Genomic DNA, 11,461 nt, shown 5'->3' on the forward strand with positions numbered 1-11,461 from the left:
TAGCGATACCAGCCATCTTGATTGCTATTTTATTTAAAAATCGCTTTTTATTCAAAATCTGAGATAGATAGGTATAGAAAGCCCTAATATAGTTTGAAAGAGCATTTGAATATGCTTCGATTTATTTAAAAAATACAGGGTGTTGCATTTAAAATAAGAAAGTTTTTATGTAAAATAGATCCTTAAAGTAGATCACTAATTTTTGGTACCCCTGTATAAATTTAAGGAAACAATAACATTTTTCAGTAAAGTTTATTTCTTTACCTTTAAACGCAGCACAAGAATTAATTCTGAAAAGAAATGTACAGGGTGTTAATAATCAATTTTCTTGTACCATGCATATTTAAATATCTTTAAATATCTCAAAAACCAATGATTTTAAACATATTTATAAATTATATTTATATAGATGAGGTTTTACATGTTTTAGACCATGTTGACTACTTCGGTGTACCTTACATCAAAATAAAAGACTTTCCCTGAAAATGCGTTTCTTTTAAAAAATGTATTTTTTCCTTCTTTAATTTAAAACCCCAATTTAGGCAACCAGTAAATAGTAAATAATAAGTTTGTTGTCGTTTTCATAACCTCAAATTAATTTCGTCTTTTTTAAATCAATGTTTAATTGTTAAAATATTAATAAGTTATGTTCTGTGTTTATAATGAATATTGACGGTGTATTTTCTACACTGTTAATAGGAGATGTGACCAATTACATTGCGTTGAAAGTGAGTGTGAGATTAAATTAATTTAAATTCAATAATTTATGTTTATCAGTTTGCAATAGATTGTGCGGAAAAGGGTCTTCCAGTTTGGTACATCTCAACCGAGCCTATTCAGGAGCTTCCACATACTATTATAAAACCTTGCCGAGAAGTTTTGAAACTTATAACGTTTATGTAATTTTTAATATTTCTTTTAATACACCAAACCTAATATTATTTATTTTAGCTATCTACAGACTTATTCTGATTTAATAAAGCACCTGAATGGTATACAGAACTGGAGAAATATACCTAGAATTATTATCCTTAAAAATTTCGAGATATATTCCAAAATAAAAGCAGACTACAGCTCGGCGAAAGCTGCGTATCTGTGTGTAATTTTACTTAACACTATGTCATATGTAAAACAGAAACTAAATTCACCAGCATACCTTCTAGTTTTTAATGCAAGTCTAGATACCGAAGATCTTAATAAATTGCAAGTATTGTATGATATGTACTTTAGAAAATGTTATTCTCAATCGGAGTATGAAAATGATGACAATTTAGTAAAATGCATAGAGGAAGAGATATCATCAATATAAACAAAATCTGTGAGTTAAATGCTTTTTTATTTTATTTTTTTTTTATATTATAGAACATGTAAATATATCTTATTATAATATAACTATAAAAATATTAGTAAGTTATTAAAAAAACTTCTTGAAATTTATAAAAAATATAAATAAACATACAAACAAACATATGTTAAAAATTAAATATTAATACAAATATCTTTTAGATCAAAATGTTTAGGACTATAGGCACAATAAATTATCTCAAAGGCACTAATAGAAAGCTGCATTTTTCTGACTTTTGAAATTTCTATTAAACAATGGTTCTATATTTTTGAAATATGTTATACAAGACACGCAGTGTTGATTTTAAATCCATATTAACAATATCTAAAAAAGAAATATTGTAGCACAAAAAAATTAAACAAAAAATCTCTAGCTTACCTTCTGGTCGAGCTTTTGGCCTTTTTAAACCACATTCTTCCATCAGTTCGAAAGCAAAGTTAACATTGTGCACTTTCTCATCAAATTCTTGAGGTGTTAAGTGGAAAGCATAGTGTGGCACAAAGAATCCTTCCAGTAGACCCATAAGTATTACCAAATAAACCCCATCATGAAACTGAGTTTCCAATTCTGTTATTTCAAAATGCATCCTGTTCAAATGTTTATTTGCAAATGTAACCAAAGACTGCAATAAAAAAGAAAACTTTTAAATAAGAAACTGTTAATAGCTGGAAGACCTACCTTTTTAACAATTTGAAGTTTTTCTGGAGGATGATCAAACAGAGCATCAAAAGCATCTCTCTCACATCTCATACCAACGTCATCATATTCTGTGGTTAAGTTTTCTCGCACCAACTGATGGACTAACTGGCCTTTATGTTTTTTCACCACCCGTACATTTACCGTGACATTTTCAGTAAGTCTTACCGGAGGTCTAAAATGTCTAGCAAGGGCAACCAATAAATGAATTATGGCAACTATATTTTTTGAATGAATTGCCTCGACACTCCATTTATTACGTCTGGATCTGGACACACCCAAAATCTATTAATATAAAAAATATGATCAAAATCACAGTATGATTGTTAGGAAACGGGTTCCTACTTGATTAAAATGTGCCAAAACAACAGCCAACTTTTGTTTTTGACCTTCTTCGCTTTGAGTTACTTCGGGAACGTCCAACTTGTCTCCTGTAAGTTTCTCAAGTAATTTTTGCAACACCTGGCCATCATAAAGATCTTCTGAAAGATCCTGAACAATGATTCTTTGTGAGGCAAGTTCGTCATTAATCCACTCAATGAGGACAAAATTTAAGTCCTGAAATTTTGGTTCCAGTGATGCGTTTGGTTCTATAACGCATCGTTCCTCATTTTCTTCTAAAAATAGGTAAAGTAGATCAAGGTAAATAAAGTTATGTCAAATGTTTGTTTATTACCTAAGTTATAGTCCTCAGGCGAAATTGATGGGGCTGTTGCATAGCCTGGGGAGTCTATAGCGTATTTTCCTTCGGTCTGAACTTCTTGAACTAAAAAATAATAATTAAATCACTTCGTTAACAAACACTCCTTGTTATTAATGTCGTAAACATAACCATATTAGGAAATTACGTCAGTGTATAGGATTTTAAGCACGCAACCTACCTTCTTTAATACGTTTTTTTCGTCCCAAAGTTCCCAATTTATCCCAAATTGATTCGTCTTTGCTGGGTTTGGGTTCGACGATTGGTTTTGGGCTTTTTGGCCTTAAAGTTCCCATTTTTTCTGGCTCAGTATTTTTAGAAATTGTTTCACCAACTAATTCTTCTTTTTTCTCTTCTTCTTTTGGTTTCTTCTTAGAGATCGACAGCGCTAAAATACGTTAACGTAAAACGGTAAAATTCCATAATATCTTTTTAAACTAATACCCTTCTAATATTAATAATTAATACGTTTAATTAAGAGAGTAATTAAATTAGAAGTTAAAAACCTTATTTTATTTCTCTAAAGAAATATTAATCTAAAGTAAATTATTTTTTTTATCATGCCCAATATGTGCCCAGTACTAGCCATATGTTTTCCAGCAACCAACATTACATATTCTTATTTGAAATTTCTTCCCTGGTGGAGAAAATTGTTAAATGCATTTTCTTATTATAATACTTAAACAAATTTTGCTGTATAATAATATGTCGAATAACAAACAGAAGATTAGGTCGATGTTAAAAACTTCACAAAACTTAACGTAACCCCCTCATTCTTTTTATAAAAAATATAATACCTTGCATTATTCTTTTCTATTATTCTTTCTATTATTAATTTGCATTATTCTTTTCTATATTTAATTACCTTTCATAAGTCCTATATCCTCATGGCTGAAATTAAGTTGGGTTCCTGTGTTATTCGGATAATATACACCTTCTTGAAATTTTACGCAACTACCTGTGGATTTCGTCTTCAAATCACCATCACCAGATTTAAAAACCATTTCCGATGGAGGTTTCGGAGGTGGTACTGGTTTAAGCGCACTTTTCTTTGGTTTACCATCGGAACTACACGTTTCAAACGTTGTTTTTGTATATAAAACCTCAGAAATCGGTTTCTGAAACTCTGTATCCATTTTGTTATGCCGCGTCTCACACCTATGTTTGTTAAATATACACTTTGTGCAAACAAAAATGCATATCAATGAGCGATAAAGGCAAACCGCAGATAACGACGGTAATTTCCTCTGTTTGAACAAGAATAAATAAAAAATCTAGGTTCTATGAATGTTTTTAAATTGATTTATAATAACTTGACAAACTATGGAAAATGTAGATAGATCTTTATAGAATTTTGTTCAAAATTTTATGTACCAGAACAAAATAAAGTAAAATTAATTTAAACAATTTAAAAGATTTATCAAATTATAATGAAAATTCTTGGAAATTTTATGTTACTGGTCAAAATATTATACCTACACAACTACTGAGTATATTTTAACACGTTTCAAGTTATTTTCGGAAAGAATAAAAAATAAATTATTTTTAATGGGAATTATTATACAGGGTGGTCCAGTGTTTCGTCAAAGCTCCATGTCAGATGTTTCCTATTTCAAATTTTCGCTCCAAGATGTTCGGAAAAATGCAAGTTAATCATATGGCGCATCCATTTTTAGTTTTTCAATGGCATATTTTGAAATTACTCATATTCAAAATTTGAAAAAAGCCCTTGAATATAGCTTTTTGCGTCAATATACAGGACGATTCAAATATATTTGAAGTTTAAGTTGGATATTTTTAAATGGAACATCATATAAGTATAGTGAATTTGCCTTTAATTCTCATATAAAAAGTACCTACAATAATGTCATATTCTGTACCGAGAGGTTTTTGAAATAGGTTTTATTTAATTTTTTTGTTTTATTGAGCATTTTTGTGAACAATACTTGATATTCATATTCATCGATATTTCCTGGTAATATTTTGTTTTTAATGGTTGTATTTTATCAATTTTTTTAAATATACAGGGTGGCGCACCCCATTCATCTCGGTTGATTATACGAAAACGGAAAGATGTAGAAACAAAATATTTTATGGTAACTGTCACTAGAAAATTGCCATGGCGATACCAGCCATCTTGATTGCTATTTTATTTAAAAATCGCTTTTTATTCAAAATCTGAGATAGATAGGTATAGAAAGCCCTAATATAGTTTGAAAGAGCATTTGAATCTGCTTCGATTTATTTAAAAAATACAGGGTGTTGCATTTAAAATAAGAAAGTTTTTATGTAAAATAAATCCTTAAAGTAGATCACTAATGGTACCCCTGTATAAATTTAAGGAAACAATAACATTTTTCAGTAAAGTTTATTTCTTTACCTTTAAACGCAGCACAAGAATTAATTCTGAAAAGAAATGTACAGGGTGTTAATAATCAATTTTCTTGTACCATGCATATTTAAATATCTTTAAATATCTCAAAAACCAATGATTTTAAACATATTTAACCCCTATAATAAATGTCTTTTTTTGGGCCCAAGAATCCAAAAATGAAATAAAATACCGGGTGTTCCATAAGAAAAAATATAACTTTGGTATGGATCTTAGTTCTGAGACACCCTGTATATTTCAAAATAATTTTAAATTGTGCACATTGACTCCCCACATATACCCATAAAATATTTTTTTTCTACATCTTTCCGTTTTCGTATAATCAACCGAGGCGAATGAGGTGCGCCACCCTGTATATTTTTGAATTTTCTGCCTAAATATAAAAATTAATAAAGCATTGTAATTTCACAGCGGTTATGATTTTTTGACGATCTGACGATATTCAAAATTTTCTGAAAAAAATCTGATAAATTAAAAATAAAAATTGGTTTGGTGCAAAAAAGTGCGAGTTGGACTCGCGCACGAAGGGTTTCGTACCATTCATTATCTATACATTAGACACTATATTATTATAAAGTTTTTTTCCGATTTAGCTGAAATTTGGAATGCGCGTATAAGTAAATAAAAAAATGAAGAAATACTAAAAATTGTATTAATTATTAATCAATAATAAATATGTAAAAAGAAAAAATAAAATAAAGAATAAATATCTAAAAATTAAAAAAAAAACGATTAAAACAAAGTCGCCTTGACTAGGATTCGAACCTGCCTTACTACGGCTCCAACGTCATAGCAGCCTAAAGTCCTAACGCTTTAAAACAGAGAAGAACAAACGTACTTCTTCTATGTTCTTACGTTTGTTCTTCTCTGCTTTAAACCACGCGGCCACCGAGGACTTGAAAGATTCTATGTAAAATTCTTACTTAAAAGATAATGTTTAGTGAAAGCACTATTTTTATTTATAAACATTTATTTAATTCTGTTTTTAGTATTTGTTCTTATAGCGGCAACATAGATACATTATATGTAAAAATTTCAACTGTCTAGCTATAACGGTTCATAAGATAGATCTTTGTGACAGACGGATGGACGGACAGCGAAGTCTTAGTAATAGGGTTCCCGTTTTTACCTTTTGGGTACGGAACCCTAAAAAAGATCATAGTAAAAATCTCAAACCAGAAATCTGACACACAGCTGTTTAGGAACACCGAGTCATGTTGCGGATTTAGTGTTTACGGTAAGGTGCGTTCACAGCGGCTGCGCCGCGCAAAACATTTTTTTAACATGTACTTTTGAAGTGTATTTTTTTAGCGCGCACAAAAGTATATGTAAAAAAATTATTTGCGCGGCGCGGAGCGGCGCAGCCGATGTGAACGCACCTTTATAGTATCAAATAAAATTCATCAGTTATGAAATATAAAACAAGACATTTATTAATCTTATGATAGTAAAAAATAGTGCCACATAAGTAGAGAGGATCTTATTTAACTGGACAAATTCCTGGATTAATGTGAATATACAGAACATTAATTTGCTCCAAAATTTGGAGTTCAAATTACTTCTTCATCTTTTTGCATTTTTTTCACTTGTTAATGTTTGTTCAGTTAAAATGAGCCACCCAGTACATATAACAAAAATAAAATCAATCTGAAGGAAAGCCCCACACTTTTAAACTTCCCGCGTCCCTTTTTCTATCATAATTGTCCTTATCATCACAAGCATAAGCTAAAAGATACTGAGATGGATGCCATGCAACTGTAAAGGTGGCTGCTTCAACACTTATATCAGCTATTTTGTCACCTGTTTCGACAAAGCCTGCAACAACAACAACCAAAAACTACATAAAAATACAAAATATACAGGATTAAGATAATTTACCTATGTCAATCAGAAGATCTTCTGAAGCTGACGCCAACAGTTGTCCATCATAGCTGAAAGATATTGTTCTCACAGGCCAATCCATTCTAAAATTAAAAAATAAATAACATAAAATACATAAATGAACTACAATATAACTTAAAGCAATACCTCGTAAAAACCCTCTGACATGCTAGTTCATTTATATCCCAAAGTGAAACTAACGCATCTGCACTACCAGTTGCAAAATACTTTCCCGTGGGATCAAACTCTATACATATACATGTACCTGGATGAGCTTTGAGAATGTGCTGTCTTTTTAACTCTGGATAGCTGAAAGTTAATACAGTTTAAATACAGGTAACTTTTTATTTATTGAATAGTTTACCTCAATATGTGCACACATCCTTGACCATTCGTAAGAAAAAATAAGTCACTTGTATTATTCCAACTAATTTCATTTACTTCAAAGTGAAATTGTTCCTCGGCTTCAATTTTATGTGTTCTGGCATCTATGAACGTTACCAAATCTTCTTTATTACCAACAGCAATTGCATTTCCTGAAAAAGATACATAATTATTATTTATATAAAGATATCAATAATAAATAACAAACCATTAGGTGACCAAGTTATATTAATGTTTTCCCCTTTAGTATTAATTGTTGCTACACATTTCTGTACTCTAGTATCCCAAATCCGAACAGATTTATCACCACTAGCAGTACTTAAAAGATCGGGGTTTGTTTGATGCCAACAAAGTTGATCCACCGACCCACCGTGTCCTTTAAAGGTAATTTCTTTGTTCTACAAGACGAATAGATCAAAATACATCTGCACTAACAACATAAACATCAGATTTACCAGTCTATCGTTATATAGAGTGTAAATGCAAACGCATTTATCAAAAGAGCCCGAAGCCAATCTTTTACCGTCGCAGCTCCAGCCTACAGAATGAACCTTCGAACTATGCGTAAAATATTCTTTGGATTTGTTGTGGGTTTTAAAATACTTCTGAAATTCTTCGATTTTCTCAGAATACATTTTAAAAAATCAAGTTCCAACTTTAGTTCTAAACATTTAAAAAGTTAACCTATATTTTTTCAAGTTGTATACAAATGAAGATAGGTACATATGATTCAACTGGAAGTTAGATACGAATAATTTTCTTCTTTTTTTAATTAATTTAAAGGCTTCAGCTACTACGACTATCCGGTCTGTTAATAGGGTACTACCCCCTGTTGGTATTAATTTTCTTCTTATCTATGGTAATTAGTGATGGGACACCGACACAATAAGATCGATGTCGTGAAAAAATCATTGTGCCTTGCTTTACGTTTGCAACCAAAACCTTAGGGTAGGTTCTGGTCTGGTGTTGTTTTCAGTAACAAAATTCAGTCTGATTCAGTACAAAATTTCTTAGAGGTTATTGATATGTGTTAAACCGTGTTAAACACAAATATCCCTAGAGAAACATCGATATTTTTATAATATCGATATAGATCGCCCAACACTAGATACGAGAAAAACGTCTTGTCACTTTTGACTTATGTTATGACAGCTTTTGATTTATTTTAATTTTTATGAACTGTCAAATAATAAATTTAGCCAAAAACTTTAGAAAAGTAAAATTTGGAGAAGAAAAATTAGAAATAGATAAATTATTTTTAATCAGAAATGGAGTGCATAGGTAGGATTCTAAGTGTTGTTACAATTTATTTAACTTATTTATATATTATTGAGAAAAATAACTAAAATATGCCAAATCATGATGAGATCTAAGTATCACAACAAAAAAATACAACTTTATATTTAGAAATGTTCAACCTAAACTGATTTAATTGCAGGAAGTGAGAGTGATAATGTTGAAAATGTGGAAACAAAAGGTAGTGAGACTTGCACCAAAGAAGTAAAAAGTGATATAGAAAGTGATAAGCCAACAGACAATTCTCTTGGAGATACATCACAGTCTACAGCTTGTAAAATATCAGAAAGTGCAGAAGAAGCTTCAGTTGGACAGGCAAATGGTGCACCACAAGAAACATTAGAAGTGAAAGTAATTTATAACAAAAAGAAATATGATGTCAATGTATCAACAGATTTAGCAATACCCGAATTTAAAAAACAATTACAGGGTTTATTAGGTATTCTATCTTTAGATATTCTTTTTGAAACTATGATTTACATTTAGTTTATAGGAGTGCCAGCCTCTATGCAGAAATTAATGTACAAGGGTTTACTGCAGGATAATCAAACTATTTCAAGTTCAGGAATAACCAAAGGGTCAAAAATTATGTTAGTAGGATCCACATTAAATGATGTTTTAGCTGTGTCATCAGTATCTAAACAAGTATATTTTAATGATGCTTGTTTAAACTTTATATTATATCCATTAAATTACTTGTAGGATGTTGCAGAAATGGAAAAAGCTGCTACGGCAAAAGAACCACTTTGTAAACAAAAAATTCATAGGAAGGTTTTAGATAAAGGAATACCTGAAGATGCTATGCCTGGTATTAAAAATTTAAAGGTATGTTTCAACAATCAATCTTGGTAAAATATTTATGTTTTTTTTAATTGATAGGAGGGTCTACCACCTGTTCCTTTATCAGGAATGTTAAATAAACATGGAGGAAAGGTTAGATTGACATTTAAATTAGAAAATGATCAATTATGGCTTAGTACAAAGGAACGTACAGAAAAACTACCAATGGGTTCTATAAAAGGTGTTGTTTCAGAGCCAATAGAGGGACACGAAGAATATCATTTAATGGTTAGGTTAATCACAATTTATATAAAATCAGGGTGCAAAGTTGAAAAAATAATCAGAATGCAAAGAATAAAAAATCTGATTAAGATTAAAAAAAATCAATTTTTTTTCATTTTTTTTTGCACCCTGTATAGAATCAAGTTAAAACCAAGGATCTTTTATAGGGATTACAATTAGGACCGACAGAAGCCTCCAGGTATTGGATATATTGGGTGCCAGCTCAGTACGTCGAAGCTGTCAAAGATGCTATCCTAGGAAAGTGGCAGTTTTTCTAAACTGTTAATGGATTGCCGATGTATTTTTTCATTTCTCTGGTTTTTCAGGGTTATTTTTAAAAGTCTCGAAATATACTTATTTATATTGTGTGACAAAGAAAAGAATGTTTGATCGGCCAGAGCCATATGCATTTTCGTGTCTTATTCTTTTCTTTTCTAAAGGAAACTGTACTAAGAATAGTATGATATTGTATTAATACTTTCACTTAAATTTGTACATGTTTTTTCAACCATTTGACAAGTATTACAGTGAAAAATTACAATAAATTTGTTTTAATTTCCTATATTATAAGAGTCAAACTGTCGGGTAAAAATTAATAGTTTGACACTTCTATACAGAAAAAAAAATATATATAATAACCTAGTAAACTACCTTAATACTAAGATCTATATAAATGACTTTTGTACCACAATTATACAAAAAAAACATTAATCCTTAAAATTTCTTATAAATATTACACTTATTTACTTTCACTTAGTGTCAGCAACAAAAAGAATCCAATTTTATTTCTCTTGTAAGTATCCCTCAATATCTTTATTAAGTTGAATGTTCATCCAGTCTAATTGTATATTATCTAAATGGTTATCAAAATCAACTAAGTCATTATAAGCTTTATTTTGCAATAAATCTCTGGTTGCCCTAACAGTCCCTTCAGTAGGATTAGTGTGAATGTACGGTTCTTCTATTTGTTTGAAATTGCCCTCTGTGATCTGAGCCACCTTTAAAACTGATTTTGAATTTTCACTTGAGAGTTTTGAATTATTAATCTAAAAAATATTACTTATTAGATTGATGTTTATTAATTACTATTTAAAATAATGTTTACCACAACGATATAGCTAGGAGTAAAATTCGAGGCAATTTTGTCAGCGATTTTATTGCTGGCTTTCTCAAAACTGTTGTCTCTTAAGTTCTCATTTGCAGCATAATATCCAGCAATAACTAGACCTCTGCTTGAGGCAAGTTCATCAATCTGGAAGTGTTAAAAACATTAATATCTTGAACCATAATTTTAAATCGAATCAATTACCTGCATTAGGGCAATTTCAGCCATAGGTGTTAAATTAAGACAAATGTGAAAAAGTGGCACCGCGTCAAGAAATTCGATTTCTTTATTAGAAGCTCCACTTTTAGCCAGCAGAACACCATTGATTGCACAGTGTGGATATTTAGCAGCGTGCAAAATCATTTTGCAAAAGGCCCTAGCATTAATTTTTACTTCAGTCATGTTGAAAAATTTTAATGAATTTAAATTATTTCCTTATTTCGAGATTTGAGGTTAAATTTGTCAAAGTGACAGTGACAGGTATGGTGACAGGAGACAGGAGTAACAAGTTTCACACCATAGATTTTGATTTGTTGCAGAGAATGGAAGTGGCATCTAGAATCCTTTCTATATATCTCTGAATTTGTTGCCAATATATTT

At 30.4% G+C, this 11,461-nt stretch overlaps 5 protein-coding genes across 5 annotated transcripts; 2 read left to right on the forward strand and 3 right to left on the reverse strand.

The window, feature by feature from the left end:
- Positions 1-577: 577 nt before the first annotated feature.
- LOC115885964 lies at positions 578-1,342 on the forward strand. The gene is made up of 3 exons (XM_030904998.1): positions 578-728; positions 778-899; positions 952-1,342. Exons 1-3 carry the CDS (start codon positions 663-665, stop codon positions 1,307-1,309), a joined length of 546 nt encoding a protein of 181 aa, XP_030760858.1. The 5' UTR covers positions 578-662; the 3' UTR covers positions 1,310-1,342.
- A 24-nt stretch (positions 1,343-1,366) lies between these two features.
- Positions 1,367-3,928, reverse strand: LOC115885963 (beta-parvin-like). The gene is made up of 7 exons (XM_030904997.1): positions 3,607-3,928; positions 2,923-3,129; positions 2,718-2,807; positions 2,387-2,658; positions 2,024-2,326; positions 1,724-1,967; positions 1,367-1,669 (listed from the first exon to the last, which is right to left on the reverse strand). Exons 1-7 carry the CDS (start codon positions 3,875-3,877, stop codon positions 1,593-1,595), a joined length of 1,464 nt encoding a protein of 487 aa, XP_030760857.1. The 5' UTR covers positions 3,878-3,928; the 3' UTR covers positions 1,367-1,592.
- Positions 3,929-6,540: 2,612 nt separating this feature from the next.
- LOC115885989 (THO complex subunit 3) lies at positions 6,541-8,105 on the reverse strand. The gene is made up of 6 exons (XM_030905023.1): positions 7,854-8,105; positions 7,607-7,796; positions 7,379-7,550; positions 7,162-7,323; positions 7,012-7,097; positions 6,541-6,948 (listed from the first exon to the last, which is right to left on the reverse strand). Exons 1-6 carry the CDS (start codon positions 8,031-8,033, stop codon positions 6,776-6,778), a joined length of 963 nt encoding a protein of 320 aa, XP_030760883.1. The 5' UTR covers positions 8,034-8,105; the 3' UTR covers positions 6,541-6,775.
- Positions 8,106-8,545: 440 nt separating this feature from the next.
- Positions 8,546-10,295, forward strand: LOC115885966 (ubiquitin domain-containing protein UBFD1-like). Its single transcript, XM_030905000.1, has 6 exons — positions 8,546-8,679; positions 8,837-9,133; positions 9,188-9,339; positions 9,397-9,519; positions 9,574-9,762; positions 9,924-10,295. The coding sequence occupies exons 1-6, from the start codon at positions 8,667-8,669 to the stop codon at positions 10,032-10,034; spliced, it is 885 nt and encodes a 294-aa protein (XP_030760860.1). The 5' UTR covers positions 8,546-8,666; the 3' UTR covers positions 10,035-10,295.
- An 18-nt stretch (positions 10,296-10,313) lies between these two features.
- On the reverse strand, positions 10,314-11,343 carry LOC115885967 (ER membrane protein complex subunit 8/9 homolog). Its single transcript, XM_030905001.1, has 3 exons — positions 11,066-11,343; positions 10,862-11,008; positions 10,314-10,802 (listed from the first exon to the last, which is right to left on the reverse strand). The coding sequence occupies exons 1-3, from the start codon at positions 11,261-11,263 to the stop codon at positions 10,539-10,541; spliced, it is 609 nt and encodes a 202-aa protein (XP_030760861.1). The 5' UTR covers positions 11,264-11,343; the 3' UTR covers positions 10,314-10,538.
- Positions 11,344-11,461: the final 118 nt, after the last annotated feature.

This window comes from Sitophilus oryzae, unplaced genomic scaffold, assembly GCF_002938485.1.
Source record: "Sitophilus oryzae breed Bouriz unplaced genomic scaffold, Soryzae_2.0 scaffold_465_pilon_pilon, whole genome shotgun sequence".
Classification (NCBI taxonomy): Eukaryota; Metazoa; Arthropoda; class Insecta; order Coleoptera; family Curculionidae; genus Sitophilus; species Sitophilus oryzae.